Raw genomic sequence first — 18,095 nt, 5'->3', positions numbered from 1 at the left:
CTTGGAAAATTTTCAAGAATTAATATGATACAGTTCTAGAACTGCCATCCTGGAACAATGAACTACATGAAGAAATTTATGGTTTCAGCTCTCAAAGAGAGAGCCATTTGCTTTCCTTACTGCATTGTCATGCTCTTACTTCTGGCTGCTGTAACAGCTTTAATAGCTTTAACTTACTGGCTCTTGCCCTGTTACTTCTTCACCAATATCATGACCTGAGTATTGTTATCAAAACCCCAATTTAAACTAAATTCACAACTCTATTATAAATAGAAAAGCGTTGAAGCTTTACATACTGTTGTTGCAAGCAGCAATACCTCCTCAGCATGTTTTCATTCATAATTCAGTGATTTACTGTCTAGCACATATTTGAAATGTTTGCCCCAGAGTTTGGGATTTATCACTGAGATTTCAATCTCCACTTAGAGATTGCAGTGGGGTAAAAAACATGACAAGTTTTAGTGATGTTAGCTGGGAAAAAATGGCACAAATATTTCCTTTCCATAAAATCTCATATCAAAGGCTCCTTTACCTTTCATTGGTGGAACTTCTATTTCAGGCGTACGTGTAGGTTTCTTTTCTGCAGGGACAGGTCTTTTGAAATCATCTGGCCCTTTAAGATATAATTTACTTTTAGGGCTTTCAAAGCTACTTGAAAGAAGTTAAAAAGAAGAAGAGCAAGTCTAGCAAGGAAGATTTTTGAAACATCAAAGAATTAAATCCTTCCTGAAAGAATATTTATGTTAATTTTGAAGATTAGACAGAAGAATAACATATTAAAAAATACATTCTTGAAAGATTACTTTTTCTTCTTCCTTTCCAGAAGAAATAAAGATATTATTTCTTTCTGAACTTTTTTCATGTGCAAATTAAGGACAGAACACACATTTTTAAGTGACTGACATGTTTTCAACAAATGACTTGAAACCAACAGGCAAAAAAGACTCAATGACAAACAAATGAAAAAAGACCCACCATGAGGACATAAAACATGCACATGTTTCTCAACAAACAATGAGGACAAAAGATTGACATCAGAGCTCATGTTTCACAAGGACAGTGAAGAGAAGTATACCTTTAGCAGGTGGAGGCGTTTCCTTTTTAGGAGCAGCAGGTGGTACTTTCTCTTTTGGAACAGGTTTCTTTGGCATTGCTGGCACTTTAAAGACATTGGTAGTTTTTTAAAGAATGTTTGCAATATGAGAATTATGTAAGAATAGAAGTTAAACAAAAAGCAAACAATGCAAACAGTCAGAAAACTTAGTAAAACACAAAAATGTTTCTTAAATACATAAATACATGTTGTAGAAAAGAAGACACCTATCTGGATTGTTTTGCTTGGATTAATGCAGCCAGTTTCAGTATTAAGTGAAAGAAAATCACTGCTGTTGTTGGATAAATTTTGAATAGGGATAAGCCTTAACAATTAGGTTTCATGTGCTATCAGCTGTAATTGATGGCAGCTGGGAATAGGGTAAGGTTGCAATTTCCTATCAAATAACTCCAAGCTTTTCTGTAAAAACAAACAAGCAAACTGATCCACCTTTTCCCACTGATTTCATTCTGACAATTCATACGAGAAATAACTATAAAAGTTAGCATAAAACAAATTCCTGGCAAATCTAGTGCTATGAACAGAAAATTACAGAACTCTGGACTAGTGCAGTAACTTCTCTAGCACTCGCTGACATTTGCTAGTCATGACATTTATGTTTCATAAAGCCTGATACAGACAATACCTATTAAGATAGCACAAACTCCAGCACATTAGGTTAAAAAGAGTTCTAGGTTTTTAGGATTCTGCAGGAAACTAGAGTTTTAACCATTAGCTTTAAAGTATCACTTAAGTTGTGATGGCAGAAGTTAAGGTACTAATTTAATTCACTTTGTCTCAAGGAAGTAATTTGTTTCATTTTTGTTTTTTAAATAAATAATTTTTTTTTAGTAATCTATGTTTAACAGTACAGTGAAAGAAAGCTAAGAGTCCAGAAGTCAAATCAGAATAGGCAAAATACTGGATTTGGGGATTCAGAGACTAGTGGAGAAGGCTGTGTTTTCAAATTTATCTGATGGATGATGTACCTTTAGCTGGTGGAGCTTCTCTTTTAAGAGCAGGTACTTTTTCTTCTGGCAGAGGTCTTTTGGGCAACTCAGGCACTTTAAAAAATATGTCATTATGGATTATAAGTTATTTATGAAGAAACAGACATAAAGACAGCAAGCAGAGCAATCACTCATTTGTAGAGGAGCCACCTCATAAGTCATGCAGTAAAAAGGGAGCAGTCATCTCAGAATTCTTGAGTAATAAAATCAGAAATATCAATATACATCTGTTTAGTATAATGTAAATGCAGTTTCTGTTTGGTGTGAGGGATCCCATGATCATAAATTTAAATTATGGGAATGAAGTTTCTACATGAGTCCTAATATCTTTATAACTCACAGGACCTGAACTGGACAAAAGAATTAAATATTAATGCATAAAAAGTAATTCAGGTTGAAGCTGAATTACATAATAAGATTAACATTTTCTCTGCTTGTGTTATATATCTGCTAGTTCACTCTTGGGCAGTCAGATAGGGAACCCTCCCATTTTACAGGGAAGGGAATTGCTAAGGAAGCACTAGGATAGAGACAAACTTTGAATGGATTTATCATCACCAGCAACTGACACACACAGGACTACAAACAAGGCAAAATATAAATAAACACCCATAGGAGGCTTAAGCAGCAACTGAAAACTCACCACACTATAAGAACAAAGAAGTCATTACTTGATTTACCTATAGCTGGTTTGGTCTCATAAGTCTCCTCATATACCTCCTCATACTTCTCATAGATCTCTTCCTTCTCCTTAAACTCATACTGCTCATAGACATCTCTCTCCTCAGCCTCCACTTCATATTCGTGTTCCAGAATTTCCTTATACCCCTCAGGTTCTTCAGGTTCCTCATACGCCTCAAGTTCTTCAGCTTCCTGAATCTTCTCAAACTCTTCAAAGCTTTCGTATGTCTCATACTTCTCATATTCTTCATAGGCATACTCATACTTCTCCACCACAGGTGCAGGAGCAGGGACTTTTTCTTTCCGTACAAGTTTCTTGGATACTTCAGGCACTTTAGAAACAGTATTATTGTTACTGCCTGACAAGTATTTTAATTTTTTTTTTTACAGCTAGACAAGATAATTGACATAGAACAGAGAATATGCATGACAAGCTCAAGCACAAGTTACATTAAATTATAAAACTATGACTTGGACAAAAAATATATATGATAAAAGATTTTAGAATGAAGAGGAAAAAAATCTTTGGGAAAAATAAGAGGAAATATACTTGTACCTTTGGTTGGTGTTGGTTCTTTGGGTTTGGGCACAACAGCTTGCACTTTCTCCTCTGCCACAGCTCTTTTACGCACCTCCGTGACTTAAAAGATACAGATTTTGTTTAGGAATTTAAAAACAACAAATCATCTTAGAGCAATGTAAGTAAAAAAGCACAAGAAACAGAGCTTTATGGTTCAACAACACAAACATTGAAAATGAAGAGTTTAAACATAAATTCAAACAAAGATCTTGTACAACAGAGACAAAAGTTAGAAAGAAGGTGGTCAAGGGTATTCCTATCATAAATATTAATTATAAGGAGGACATATACCTTTTGCAGCTGGAACCTCCACTTTTTCAGCAGGAGCAACCAGCACCTTCTCTTCAGGAGCAACCTTCTTAGGCACCTTGGGTACTTTAAAGATAAAATCTAACTTCAGTGTACTTTTGCACAATTTTTAAATGGACAGAAAGCCAGAAGTTTATGAACAGCAGAGCAGAAATGTACAAACAAATACTATAGTGACAAATACAATACAGGACAGAAATAGTTAAGTGTGCCTTGCTAAACTCAGCTTGGATCAAGAATATTATGAGTTAACCATAACAGCATTTACAGTCTGCAGTACCTTTGGCTGATGGAGCTGGCACCTTTTTAGGAACAGGTTCTTTCACTTCAGGAATGGGTTTCTTAGGCATCTCAGGCACTTTAAAGACATTTTATTTTAAGAATGTCATCCACCAGTAGTATGAGAAAGAGAACAGAAAACATGTACAAAGAGACACAAGAAGAACTGATCTGCAGAATATATTTTTAAAAGATGAAACAGAAACAAGACAGTTCACACCCACGGGCTTGACTTCTTGAGCAACCCAAATAGTTTCAGAGTTTGTTTTGTGCTAGGAATTTGACAGGCACTCTGAGATATCAATACAGAAATGCAGCAGGGACACAAAGCTAACATAAATAACAAACAAACTAAACAGAGACGCTGAATAACAACATATTGTTAACTTATGCACCTTTTGCTGGAGGATGCTCCAGTTTCTCAGGTGGGGGTACAGGTGTTTTTTCCTTTGGGACAGGTTTCTTAGGAATCTCTGGTTCTTTAAAGATATCAATTTGCAAACACATGTTAAAATTGCTTTTGGAACAGTAAAAACGTGAACGTGGAAACAAGATAAAACGTGAACATGGAAACAAGATAAAAACATAGAACAAGACCACAAACTCAAAACATGTATAAGAGTTACATAAAACTTAGAACAAGAAATAGAGGTGAATTTTATTGAACACAAAAGACGCCATGAGTGACTTGCAAGAAAAGATCATGTACCTTTTTCTGGTACAATTTCCTCTGGAATAAATTCCTCTTCTTCTTCCTCAGGAACAAAAATGGGAACCTTTTCTTCAGACAAAACTTTCTTTGCAACTTCAGGCACTTTGAAGACATTGTTTTAAGAACTTTACTTTCATGACATCACAAAGAAAAATCCATAACATAAAACACAAAGACACCAACTTTAAAGTAACAATAGAAATAGAAATAAAAAGTAGGGGAAACTACTGGGTGTTTTTTACTCCCTGAAACCAGTGATGTGTAAATGTGTTGCAAGTCTTATATGAGGACTAGCACGTTTGCCCAATTTTTAATTCCACAGTGTCATTGCAAACAGAAAATATTAGCAAGATATGCTACAAACCACAGTTAAAAAACATTATTAGCATTAAGGTTTTTTTACATAAAAATCTTACAGTGTCTGCTTTTCTTTTCTTTTTTTTTTTCTTTTTTTTTTTCCTAAATTACTCAGCTGCTGAGGTAGAATCTGCTTGTCATCCAACATTGGCCTTTGCAATAGTCTACCTACACTTCAAATTTCACATTTAAGGTATAGGATCTGGTTATTAGTGTGATCAGTTATATATTGACGTTATCTTTGTATAATTTTAGCTAAAACCCTTGAGAATCTAGCTTATTCTCAAGATACATGTAAGAGCGATCTCCCTAAATTAAAGAATTTCCAGGTAAAGGGCCATAAAATTTAATTTCAGCTGTTTTGTTCAAAGAGAGTTTAAATTACTTTAGAAATTATTTCTGGATGATAATATCAGAAGGAATTATTTCATTCACAGTAACCAGTGAAAGTGGAATAAAACAGATCATTCAAGGCCTGATTCTCAGCTGGCTGCAGTCAATAACAGAATAGACAAGCCCTGTCTGACCCCTAGCACTGCTCACTGCAGGGAGACAGCAGGATCTGAATTCACACGAGTATAAATTGAATGTTAAAATTAGGTTCCACTGAAATATGAAAAAAAGAGGGAGAGGAGTTATCTGCATATGTCACGATGTGATATACCTTTAGCTGGTGGAATTTTCTTTACTTTAGGAACTGCAACAGGTACTTTTTCTTCTGGGACAGCTCTCTTGCGCATCTCTGGCACTTCAAAGATATTATTTTGATAAGAAATTGGTAATTGCTTTTAGAGCATCAAAACTACTAAATCTACACAACAAAGTCACAAAGACCAGAAAGAAGAAGAAGAAAACTCCTCTCAAAAGGTTAACTGAGGCTTATACCAAGCTTAAAACAATCACTGGAGATGAAGATCCATTAATGAATTGAACAAAGCTCTGATAATCTTCAAGAATCAATGCTGTACCTCTTGCTGGCATCTCTGGAACCTTTTCCTCTTCTTCTTCAGGAACAAAAATAGGTACCTCTTCACTGGGACGTCTTGGTACTTCTGGCACTTTAAAGATAGTTTTTAATTGTAGAAAACTTAGACACAACTTACACAGAAGCTAAAGCAAGTACATTTGTCACACACTGCTACAACACTGCAGTTAAATTCTAACAAATACACAAAACCAAGAACAAGCATTACCCACATGTCCAGCTATAGGAAGCAATACCTTTGGCTGGCGGAGGTTCTGGCTTTTTATGTACAGGGACAGGTACTGCCTTTTCTGGAACCTTCTTGGGCACTTCAGGCACTTTAAAGACATTTTTATTTAGGGAATTAATTTTCAATGTAATATAAACCTAGTAAAAAGATAACTGTATATCTGATATTAAGATAACTACACAAATAGGATAAAATCTAGTCATGTGATGAAAGTTAATATTGATTTTATCCACAGATTTATGCACAGATGTAAACTTACAAATATACAAGGACTACAGGACTAGAAACTGGTGTGGTAAGGCTAAGGGGGAAGTCTGGCTGTTTAGGTAAATTTTTTCTCTTTTGGACCATCTGTTTTTGAAGCAGCAACTTCTTTAAAAGATTTAGATATATAAGATCCAAAAAACAGAGACCATAAAAAACACAAAGACATTTTCAAAACGAAGAGTAAGGACAGACCCCATGACTGACAGACAGACACACAACAGTGTCAAACGGCTCAGGGAGGGGTTCAAACACATTAGGCTGAAGAATGGGATTGTTACTGCCAGTAAGAATCTCATAAAGATGAAGAAACAAAAGTAGAATCACAGAGTTGAACTAGAAAATGGCATACCTTTGGCTGGTGGAGGTTCTTCCACTTTTTTAGGCACTGGGACATGTACCTTCTCTTCTGGCACAAGTTTCTTTGGTACTTCAGGCACTTGAAAAAATATTATTGTAGCTTAAGAATTTCATTTTTGAGCCATAAGGCAAAGAATACTGATATTAATCAATAAATTTGGGTGACAAAGAAGAACTGTCAAGAATACAAAACTCTTCACTCTACATCATGTATGAAAAAAGACTGACTTTTAAATTTATTTTTTTTTTATAAAACATTCAATCAAGAGCTATGTCAAGTCCTATACCTTTGGCTGGTGGAACATCCTTCTTTTTTGGTACAGGAACAGGAACCTTCTCTTCTGGCACAGGTTTCTTTGGCACTTCTGGAACTTAGTAAGATATTATTAAATATTGAGCTTGGCATGAAAATCGAAACAACATGACATACAAACCAATCACACTAAAACAATTAAACGCAAAAAGAACCACAGCTCTTAAGAGTAACAATTCTTTTTGTATCCTGGTTTTTAACACAAGTGAGAAGATGAAGGAATGCTAGAAGATTTTTCTGACCACAGATAATGACAAGTGCATGTACCTTTAGCTGGAGGAGCTTCCTTCTTCGGCACTTGGACTTTCTTTTCAGGTACAGGTTTCTTTGGCACCTCGGGCACTTCAAAAACATGAGTTTGGTTAAAAAAATGAACCATAAGCTACTCAAAATACAAATGAAACAAAAAAGACAACAACACAAATATTTAATATGAAGACCCCTCTCCAAAAAGAACAGAAAAAAGTAAAAAGCAATTAAGGCATGTGAAAAATAATGTGAATTAAATATTCAGAGGATGTCTTTTAACATAAAGAGATGATATATACCTTTGGCTGGAGGAGGTTCTTTTTTCTTCAGAATAGGTATTTTTTCCTCTGGAACAGGCTTCTTGGGAACCTCAGGCACTTGAAAGATACCATTAATGTTTTAGGTATTTGCTTCCATAACAATAGGAACATAAAGTGCAAACAAACATCACAAACATATACTCATGCAAACAAACATCACATACTCAAAAAACAAGCTATGATTTAAAAAGATTTTATCACTAAGACAAAATAAAATAACAAACTCATCATATTATCTGCTATTATGTCTATTCTCCCTGATTATGTTTATTTTCCCTGCTTAGCCATGGAGACCATCAATAAAAATGCTTTCAACTTCAAGGGCTTTTTTGAAAGAAGAAGATCAAGAAGATTAAGTCAGAGAGATTCAGTCAGTTTTTTGAATCAGCTATTAAAAAAATGTTTCCAATGCTTGTCAGGCATGTAATAGGTTGTATCTGATAATATTCTTTTATATATTTTAAATATAAATTGTTGACTGCATTTTCTTCCTGAAAAATTTCCAAGAGCTTTCTAAATGCAAAAAACCCCAGCACATCTAGTTTATCAACTGACTGACTCCAAGCACAGAACTGTCCATTATAAGTACCCAGCAGTTTATACCACAATTTGTTGGGTAAATGAAAGGCTTTTTAAAAAATCCTTTTACTCTTCTGAAATCAGACTTTAACTGCAGTGAGGCAAAGGCTTCAACTAAAATGAATCTAAACTTTTGTTCATACTCCAAACCCCAGAAATGTCCACATAAATTTTACAATGACAAAAGAATAATTCCATTGTCTCTGAGCATAATGAAAGAAGTTTGGAGTACATATGAATTAAACTTAGCTACTGTGAGAGATTAAATGGAAATATCAGCCAACACTAATCTCCCTGTCCAGGATTAACCTGGCTTCTGCAGTGTACAGCCTCATCTTTTCTTAGCTATATGACAAAATTTCTACTGCAAACAATGTTACATATAATTTTGACATTTATTAATTAGTCAAATGAAATTCTGAAATTCTTGGATGGAAAAAGACACTATGGAATGATTTGGATCAGGACTGGAAATGATACTCTTAGATGATTACGTAATTTTGGAAAATTGGATATACGTGATCCATACCTTTATATTATGAGGCAGAAAGGCTTTAGCACACTGTAAAGCACACTGCAACATTTTAAAACAAAATTTGGTACTTTCATAAAATGAAAAGATACTACTTTTCCTCACACAAACCCTAAAGTGAAGTATACCTCTGGCTGGTAGGGGAGCCTTCTCTTCATACTGAGGAACCTGTGGCTCTTCCTCCTCATATTCAGCAACTTCCTCTCCATAATAAGCAGCCTCTTCTTCATAATGGGTGACTTCTTCTTCCTCTTCATACTGAGGAACTTCTTCCTCTTCATACTGAGGAACTTCCTCCTCATAGTGACTAACTTCTTCGTAATGGCGAACCTCCTCCTTGTATTGGATTACCTCCCTCTCATATCTGGTGGTGTCTTCCTCCTCGTACCTTGGAACCTCCTCCTCCTCATACTGAGGAACTTCAACGTACGCTTTTTCTTTTCGGACAACTGTCTTGCGTACTTCGGGCACTTAAAAAGATACCAATTAAAAGAACCTTAAAATTTAGCACACAGATCTTACTAATAATAAGGATCACAAGGCATTGTCAACTAAGAATTAACCAAAGGAAGAACATTCCATAGAAAACAAATCAGTACTGACTGCACATGGAACATACATGACACAAAAAACATTTACACCATATTTGAATACTCTGTCCAGTATACCTTTGGCTGGTGGTCTTGCCATTTTTTTAGGAGGATAAATTGGTACTCTTTCTTCAATGATAGCCCTCTCTGGTACATCAGGCACTTAAAAGATACAGTACAATTACATTTAAGAATTTTTATATGCAAATTGTTAAATAGCAGAAGTATTGGCAAGAAACAGAAAAAGATATCTTACAAACACACGGCTGACATGTAAAAGACAAGCGTGCTTATTGCCACTGGACATGTAGCTAGGGAAGTAATTAGGCTTCTTTTCAATTAAGAAACAACCAACTTTTCAAGGTACCAATATAAGCAGCTGATATGATTCCTGCTTCATCCACTGCTGCCAACAGTAAAATTAAGTTTGCTGATGGGCAGAACTCAAAATCCAAAGCCAGTCAATTATAAAATCAATAAATCTCATTGTTCTCTGTAGCAGCTCCTTGCCAGAGCAGCGACACTTTGCACTACCTCAGGAAGAGATCAAGACTCCTCATTCACTGACAACAAAAGATTTGTGTTAGAAACTCTAGATGAAGGTGAAGGAACACATGGAGAGAAACTTTGAGAGTGACTAACAATAGATAAGGGCTCTGGTCTAATAAAAGGCAAAAGAATGACGTGCTCAGTGAGAAAGGTGTTTTTCCTCTTCTGTCAATTACTTTATGAAGTGACTTGTTTCTTCTGACATGGCAAGGAGCTGTTCCTTGTAAAAGCAGGAGCATCTCCAAAAGCTTAAGATGTGGATATGTTCAGTTTTTAAGACTTATTCAGTAAAGAATGCTGTGTTTAAGCAGCATATTCTCTTTTACAGAAGTGTGTGGGTCTTGTCTTCTGAGGCAGGTGTCTTGGAAAATTTTTGACCAATATAATTGGAAACTGCACAGAAAATTACCTTGTCATTTTAAGATCTGGCAGACTTGCCAATTTGGACAATAACTGTGGCATTCTCTTAACGGATTTGAGATTTTTTTTCTGACCTTCAGAGATGGAATCCATCCTGTTGCTGACAAATTTGAGAATTTCTAGAAGCTTTATTCATGACAAGCTCCAGTGAGCATAGATGAGTGGCTGCCACAAGTCTTGATGCTTGGTGTTATTTTTGGGGCAGTGTGAAGACTCATTAGCTCTCTAAGTATTTTCTGGCACAGCCTTCCTTGATATTTAATTATAAATGCCAGGTACATCTATACTTGAAATCTTAAAACTGAAACTGCTTGGAACCAATACTTTGGTGGATTTGAAATCGAAAACTGCATTATGCATGAGTGCCCTTTTCAGAAAGCTCAGATTCCTTTGGATTCTTTTTTTCCAGCTAAAACACCAATGTTTGGTACCCTATTGGAGAACTGTTGCCTTTAATGTCTTTCTGCTTTGACCCTTTTCCTTCCAGACCAGATGGCATATTACACCTGCCTTACAGAGAGCCAAAGGTCATCCTTCATCACACTCTTGGTACGCATAGTATGCTTGTCCCCCCAACTTTGGGACTAAATAGGAAATTTAACTTCATGCTGATTTGTCTGTATTAATCTTTCATGATATGAATATGAAAATGCCATTTATCAATGGAATCAGATCTAAAAGTAGTGAGTGTGAGGCATCTTGTGGGTCATTTTTCACAAATCAATGCAAAAGTAAAAGAGCAACAAATTTTCCTTACAGGCTATGGACTGTTGAGCAAGCAGATCCATTACATTGGATTGTGTTAAGTGTCTCAGCCATGCAGGCAATAGTAGAGCTAAGGATTTTTTTCTTTAACCTTCAGATTTAGGTGAGGAGTTGCTTTTACAGAACAGGAAAGGTCTGTCTTTTCAGATTAATAAAGCATGTTAATTTAAATGAAAGCCAAGACTGTCTCTTGCTTCCCCTCAAAGGTCAGACAGGTGGCAAGATTTAAAAAGGAGGACCTAATGAAATTATTTGGCTTCCACGATGCGAACAGCAGCAAGCCAAGGGAAAGAATTAAATGAGAAACAGTATTTTATTGCGTTAATGAAATACTGTCCTGCCTTATTCTATAAGCTTCACTTTTGTGATAAACTGGCAGTGGCAAAGGACATGAAATTTAGTTTTATTCTCTGTTTCTTTTACTAGCTGATGAGATGTAACTTTGGATACAGATTTTTTTTTAGTCTTCATACCTGTATATGAAATCTTCTTTTCTGTGTGGAGAGAAACGGATACTTCCTCTGACATAGCCCAATGTTCTTCTTCTGTTGGTACTTCAAAGATAGAGTCTAACATTAATTTTTTTTTTCTGGGGTAATATAATGTACAATTATAAATATCCCATTTGGAGTTTCTGAGAAAAATAACTATTGTTTCCTGACACCACCCACACCCAAAGTAATTGGGAAAAATGTGTCTAATATTTCTCAAAGGCTTTGTAAAAGTTCCTCTGGGACTACAGTGGATCATAGTGATGGACTTGGTAGTGTAAGGCTAATGGTTGGACTCAATGACCTTAAAGTCTTGTCCAACTTAAATGATTCTATAATTCTAAATTTGAATCTTAGGAGACATGCCAGACCAATAGGCCTGAACACAATCTGTTCATAGATTAACCCATGGGCAGGACTACCTTCTGGTGGTGGAGACACTTTTCTCTTTTGAACAGCAATGGATACTCTTTCTTCTCTGGCAGTTTTCCTCTGTGCTTCTGGCACTTTAAAGATAGTAATTGTAAGAAAACTAGCTTCTAAAAGAAATCACACACATTCTGAAACTTGTAAGAAAGAATTATAGACAAACAATTAGGAACAAATAGCACACTGTTTAAAAGAAAGTATAATAAACAAAATAATCACATGAGACATACAGATAATATAGTAAAATAATACATCTAATATTAGAGTAATAGATATATAGACAAAATAATTGAGCAGAATATTCACAAATTGTGAAGTAAGATGGAATGAAGATGAAAGTAAGAGGTAAAGACTTTGTCTCTAAACTCTTCAGAAACTCCATGAAGCCACATAACACCACACACTCAGGGTACATAACAAAATCAAACACAAGAAAAGCACAGAAACAGAGAACAAATTTGTAAGTTTGAAATACTTCACTGAATATTGACAATATTATAAACATTGATTTTTTTTTAAAAAATTGTGTTCAATTTTTTTTCACTGAGTAAATGTTGTCACTCAGCTTTGCAAGCATTTAAGCATCCAGAGTGATCAATGGAATTAAATAGTTAAGTAGTTAAAAAATGCAAAGAATGAAGGTGCGTGACTATTCTCTGTTACATTCAGCAGTATATTGAAGGTCCTTTTCATTTATACCCAAATCAGGAGACACAGATTTATTAACTAGGCAGACTCTGAGTATGATGCACATGGATGTGTGATATTTAAAAGCCATCTCTACTTCCAAAGCAACTTGTATACCTTTAGCTGGTGGAGCTGCCACTTTCTGTGAAATTGGAACAGGTACTTTGTCTTCTGGCACAGGCTTCTTGGGCACTGCTAGCAGTTTGTAAAAAAAGTTTATTGTAATAGATGTTAAATTAATCACAAAGTATACAAGTATATAAATATAAGCAGATAACAAAACAAATTGGAGACCTGACATTTCTTCAAGTAAAAAAAGAAAAAAAGACAGCAAACACTGAACATTAGAGTCTGTGTTAGATAACGAGACATAAATACAAACCACTATTCTGAGACAAGACTTCTCTAGTGTAACTCTGAAAATTTATATACCTTTCTTTGGTGGAGCCACTTCTTTTTTAGCAACTGCAACTTTTTCTTCTGTGATAATTTTCCTGTGTACTTCAGTCACTTAAAAATAATGTGGAGGGATATTTAATTACAATATTTGAAATGCAGAAATATGCTTCTTTTACTTCTGATTGTTTAAAAAAGTGCTAAGTGAACTTCAACAGCAAAAGAAATAAGACACTGCTGAAGAGCATCCTTTACATCCATAGCACCCAAATGAGTAGAATCAAAACAAAGGGGAGATCCCTACAAAGGTTACAGATACTAACAAACAAAACTGTATTTAAGTAAATTGCCTAAACACAAATACTGCAAGACCTAACTAAAAAATCTCCATGGTAATAATCTGTTTACCTTTGGTTGTTGGAGGTTCTTCAAATTCTGCCTCAAAAGTGGGCACCAATGCTTCTTCAGGTTCTTAAAAAAGATTGTGTAGAAAATTTGTTTGATTTCATCAACAGGTATAAGACAGAAGATGAAATAACATATAAATAACATAACATATAAATCTCATCAAGACAGCAAAGGTCACAGGTGTCATTGTAGACAAACAGACATAAAAACATGTTTAATGTTGAAGAAATTTGATACCAGAGATCTATGTTGCATCAACACTACAATCCTCAGCCAAGGCATATATGTTAAAAATGGAATGTAGCAAAAAAGCTTTTTTCTTTTTTTGCAACAGAAACAAACACTGATATACCTTTTGCTGGTGGAGCTACCATTTTTTTAGACACAGGAACAGGCACTTTCTCTTTAGGAACTGCCTTCTTATGAACTTCAGGAACTTTAGAAAAATGAGCAAGATGAGAAGGAAGATAAGAAAGAATATTAAAGTGTAATATTTACAATTACCTACTACACAATGTGTTTTACTGAGTTAACACAAACAAGAATTTTCAAAGTACAAGGTGGAATTTGAGACAGCATTCATCTCTGTGAGAAGACACCACTTATGTCAACATGTACGAGCAAGACAGTAAGACAAACACAATCCCTTCGAAGACACATCAACCAGTTGAGGAACTGGTTTATACCTTTAACTCCTGGAGCTTCCTTTTGAGCAGCTGGGACTTTTGGCTCAGGGACAATTCTCCTGTGCTTCTCAGGCACTTTAAAAGATTACAATACACAGTTTTACATAGAGGAGTAGTATCACTATAGCACAAACACATACAAAAATGCCAAAAATGGACATAAACATGTAGTGGCAATATAATGTTAAGAAAGGTGAAACAGCTCATATGTTGAAGTGAAATGAACTTATACCTTTTTTAGGTGGGGCTTCCTCTCTTTTTGGAACAGTTACTGTCTCCTCTATGTAGTAAGACTCTTCTTCAGTCACTTTTAAAAAGAGTAAAATATAAAAATACTTAAGTATTTCACATATATTACTGCCTATATGGCCCTGGTAAGCAACAAAATATTTGTAAGACAAAAATAAACAGTTTGCTTTATTAACAGACTCTTCTGGGATGACAAAATCTACATTCAAGCCATCCTGCTTCCACTGAGGCCAACGGAAACACTCCAAGCAGCTTAAATGGAACTGAGAGACTGGGCTCTCATCTTGTATTTGTGTGGAATTTGAAAATGCTCCATTCCTCTGTCCGCTAAGTCAGTAATGTTGAAATTTGTTCATTTTGAGATACCTTCTTTCCCAAATACTGAGAAAATTCCTTGACTAAAGATATCCCTGGAAAATTTTGTGGTGTCATTAGTCATAGAAACTGAGTCAGTCAGTGTTACTGTCCTTTGCAGTATTATGCGACCACCAATAAACTTACAAGTGGAAACAATATAGTTATTTTACAGTGAAATTATCTGAGGAATCTGAGTGCATCATGGCATTCGGAAGAACATGTGCTTTATCCAAGCAACCTGGTGGAAGAGGAACTTCCAACAGAGGATTTTTGTGAACAGAAAGAAGTCCTGATAGATCTCACAATCAGAAAGATAACTTATTATTTTCACTGTATTGAAACAGGATTAGCTACTTTTCAAAAGCAAGCAATAGAAAATGTAGAAATTAAAATTAAAATGTTTAAGTTACAAAACATATTTATATAGTTGTAATTTTTTCCTTATAAATAAAGCAGATATTAATCCAAACTGTCTATTTGGATTACTTTTTTGCTTTTGCCTAGTGTTCCTGAATTGTTGTCATACCTTCAGAAATTTCTTCTCTGTGGATGGAAATAGATACTTCCTCTCTTTCTTCTTCAGACCATTCTTCAACTGTTGGTTCTTTAAGGAAAATTATTAGTTTTAGTATTTTTGGAGGATGGATAAATGGAGAGAGGGAAGGATTGATGGACAGAGAAGATGAAGTCTGATTCTTAGAAGTTCTAGATGGTAATGACAGATATGCATACAATCCAGAAAGTGCTGTGCACCGTATGGATATGTATGATTTGTTCTAATTATGTGGTTTGTCCATGTCCCAGGTTCTCTACTGTGTGTTGTTGTATCTAATATCATTCACTTGTCAACTGTCAGTTTATTAGAATGCCTCAGCTCCCCAAATTTCCCCATCACAACAGCTGAAGTGGGGGAACAATAGTCAAAGAATCAGAGGTTTCTCCTTGATCCAACTGTATGAAAGTGAGGAAAGGAAAAAATGAGATGGATAGGACAAGAACTGAAAGGAAATCCTGGCATGTACTCATCTAAAAAGGTGACTGTATCAGGGAAAACCTCAACTAGTTCTGAAGAAAAGATTAAATTGCAGGAGACAAACAGAAATTAACACTGCATGTATCCATATGGATGTGCATTTGTTCATATTTTAGAGAGACGTGTTCCAAATTTTCTTCTAAAAATTCATTTATGGTTTTAAAAAGAAAGTGCAAATTTTCTTGACTGGGTAGTTATTAATGGGACATAAAATCCAACAAAATGCTGTTTCAGCATTCTTGAAGTTATCTTGAGGCAGATATTATGTGGAATTATACTAACTTAAAACAACTGATCTCAATCTTCCCTGAACACGAGAATGTGAACTGAAAGCTGGTGAGAAGGGAAGCAGTATTTTATCTTGAGGGCTACAGAAAGCTTGGTAGTATGACAAATGGATGGTTACAGCCCTAATTTGTAGAGTCTAAAAATAAATCTAAAATAAATTTGCTACTGCAAATTTATGAGACCCTCATCTGAAGATTATTGTATTCAGTAGTAGAGTTTCCATGTCAGTGTGGTGGGATCCTGACATTCAAGACTGAAATTGTAAATAGCACTTTAGGAGGCTTTTAACTGCCTGCAGTTCAGCACAAAACTTATACAAGATAAGTATCAAAAAATGTTTGGTGTTATTTTGATCTTGATATTAGAACAACAGACTTGCAGACATAGCGCAAGTTTCTCACTATTGTCTGCTTATAGTGTACCTTCAGGTGATGGGATTTCCTCTGGAATGGCAACAGATATTCTCTCTTCTGTGATAAGTACTCTTTCTTCAAAAGTGGCTTTCTTCTGCACTTCAGGCACTTTGGAAGATAATGATATTAAATGAATGCTTTTCCAATTACATTGTGAAACAAATTTTTGAAATGCTAAATCTAGGTTTCCAAAGAAGGGTACTGAGCACATAACATATAACACAGATTCATATTTAGAAAGAATACTATGTAAGTATTGCACACAAGATACAACATACTGTAATGATTCATTGTGTAAATCAGAGCAGCAGAACTCACAGGAGAAGCACAAATCAACGACTAATGACAGCACAGAACTTCTAGACAGAAGCTGAGAAATAGCATATTCTTATATTCGACTGGAAAGCATACCTTTTGCTGGAGGAGCCTCAATTTTTTTAGGAACAGCAGGAGTTACTTTTTCTTTAGGGACAGGTTTCTTAGGAACTGCAGGCACTTAAAAAAAGTATTTGTTTTAGAACATTTGAAGTAAAAACTGACACATGCATCACGCAAGAGAAATGTGTTGTTGAGAAAGATTACACATGGATATGTTTTGCTTACCAAATGTGACAGTTGACCAAAATGAGATAAATGTTATGTTCTAAAGATTACAATAAATGATATTAAAATGAGCTGTATTTTGCAGGGGGAGTATCTACTTTAGGAACATATGGCAATTTTTCTTCTGGAACTAGTTTTTTAGGTATTTCTGGCACTTCAAAGATCTTAATTATAATACATTCAGCTTAAATTAGCAAGTTTTTATAGAATAAATCTACAGCACACCTATGCACAAAACTGACACAAAAGATACACATTAACATAGATGAAGTACCAGTATAACAAGCTTAACTTAGCAATCAAACCCAAAATTTGACATAAATAAGATGCTTAAGATAATAAGAAAATAACATTATTTTTTAAAGTGTACCTTTAGGTGCTGGAGCTTCCTCTCTTTTTGGGACAGCAACCTTTTTCTCTGGGGGAGCTTTCTTAGCAACGTCTGGCACTTAAAAAACCATAAAGTATAAGATAACTGAATTCTAAATTTCAAAGATTTCTTGGAGTATTATAGATTTCATTAAAGATAGACATCTTCCATTTGTAAGAATATCAAGACACACCTCATAACACATTCATACACTTAACATAGAAAGATCTATGACAAGAGCAACATATGTTTGATACAAAACAAAATCAAACCAGTTGCTGGAAGACTATCAAATACTTGAAGACTGATTCCTTAACTGAAGAATGAGATGCTCAAATATACTACCAGGTTTTTAAAAATGTCATGGATGAACAGAGAATTATACACAAAAGATAAATTCTAACACAAACATGCTTAAGTACAGACTAACAATAAAATACAACTCAACAAGTAATGCACACTTGTTGGAGTTGGGAAAGTGTTGGGAAAAGGAACATGTCCTTTTTCTT

The 18,095-nt window shown here is 35.0% G+C and overlaps 2 protein-coding genes across 30 annotated transcripts in view; both read right to left on the bottom strand.

The window, feature by feature from the left end:
* The window catches only part of TTN (titin), a 238,208-nt gene that overhangs the window by 125,580 nt on the left and 94,533 nt on the right, over positions 1–18,095 (bottom strand). For 3 of the 29 annotated variants that reach the window (XM_074548391.1, XM_074548394.1, XM_074548395.1), the window contains exons 100-104: positions 17,587–17,664; positions 17,025–17,108; positions 16,623–16,721; positions 15,406–15,483; positions 14,506–14,580 (exon numbers count right to left, since the gene is read on the bottom strand). The exons of 19 other annotated variants lie outside the window; for them this stretch is intronic. In XM_074548391.1, coding sequence (XP_074404492.1) covers positions 14,506–14,580; positions 15,406–15,483; positions 16,623–16,721; positions 17,025–17,108; positions 17,587–17,664 — 414 coding nt within the window. Of the gene's footprint in view, positions 1–6,851; positions 6,939–7,146; positions 7,231–7,439; positions 7,515–7,720; positions 7,799–8,980; positions 9,323–12,900; positions 12,979–13,215; positions 13,294–13,587; positions 13,651–13,939; positions 14,024–14,273; positions 14,349–14,505; positions 14,581–15,405; positions 15,484–16,622; positions 16,722–17,024; positions 17,109–17,586; positions 17,665–18,095 lie in introns of all 29 variants that reach the window. 7 more of the 29 variants (XM_074548390.1, XM_074548392.1, XM_074548389.1 and 4 more) reach the window with 5 other exon arrangements.
* On the bottom strand, positions 1,033–4,023 carry LOC141730509 (uncharacterized). Its single transcript, XM_074548932.1, has 5 exons — positions 3,954–4,023; positions 3,656–3,781; positions 3,341–3,424; positions 2,784–3,116; positions 1,033–2,157 (listed from the first exon to the last, which is right to left on the bottom strand). Exons 1-5 carry the CDS (start codon positions 4,021–4,023, stop codon positions 2,063–2,065), a joined length of 708 nt encoding a protein of 235 aa, XP_074405033.1. The 3' UTR covers positions 1,033–2,062.

Source organism: Zonotrichia albicollis, chromosome 10 (assembly GCF_047830755.1).
Source record: "Zonotrichia albicollis isolate bZonAlb1 chromosome 10, bZonAlb1.hap1, whole genome shotgun sequence".
Lineage (NCBI taxonomy): Eukaryota > Metazoa > Chordata > Aves > Passeriformes > Passerellidae > Zonotrichia > Zonotrichia albicollis.
This window is presented reverse-complemented; position numbering and strand designations above follow the sequence as displayed.

Excerpts from the sequence above, each read along its gene's own strand:
- LOC141730509 (XM_074548932.1), bottom strand. The coding sequence starts at position 4,023 with ATGCCTAAGAAACCCATTCCTGAAGTGAAAGAACCTGTTCCTAAAAAG. Across the intron at positions 3,425-3,655 it reads GGAGGTTCCAGCTGCAAAAG|TCACGGAGGTGCGTAAAAGA; the intron begins GTATATGTCCTC and ends GTATCTTTTAAG. Across the intron at positions 2,158-2,783 it reads TGAGACCAAACCAGCTATAG|TGCCTGAGTTGCCCAAAAGA; the intron begins GTAAATCAAGTA and ends TATTTTTTAAAG.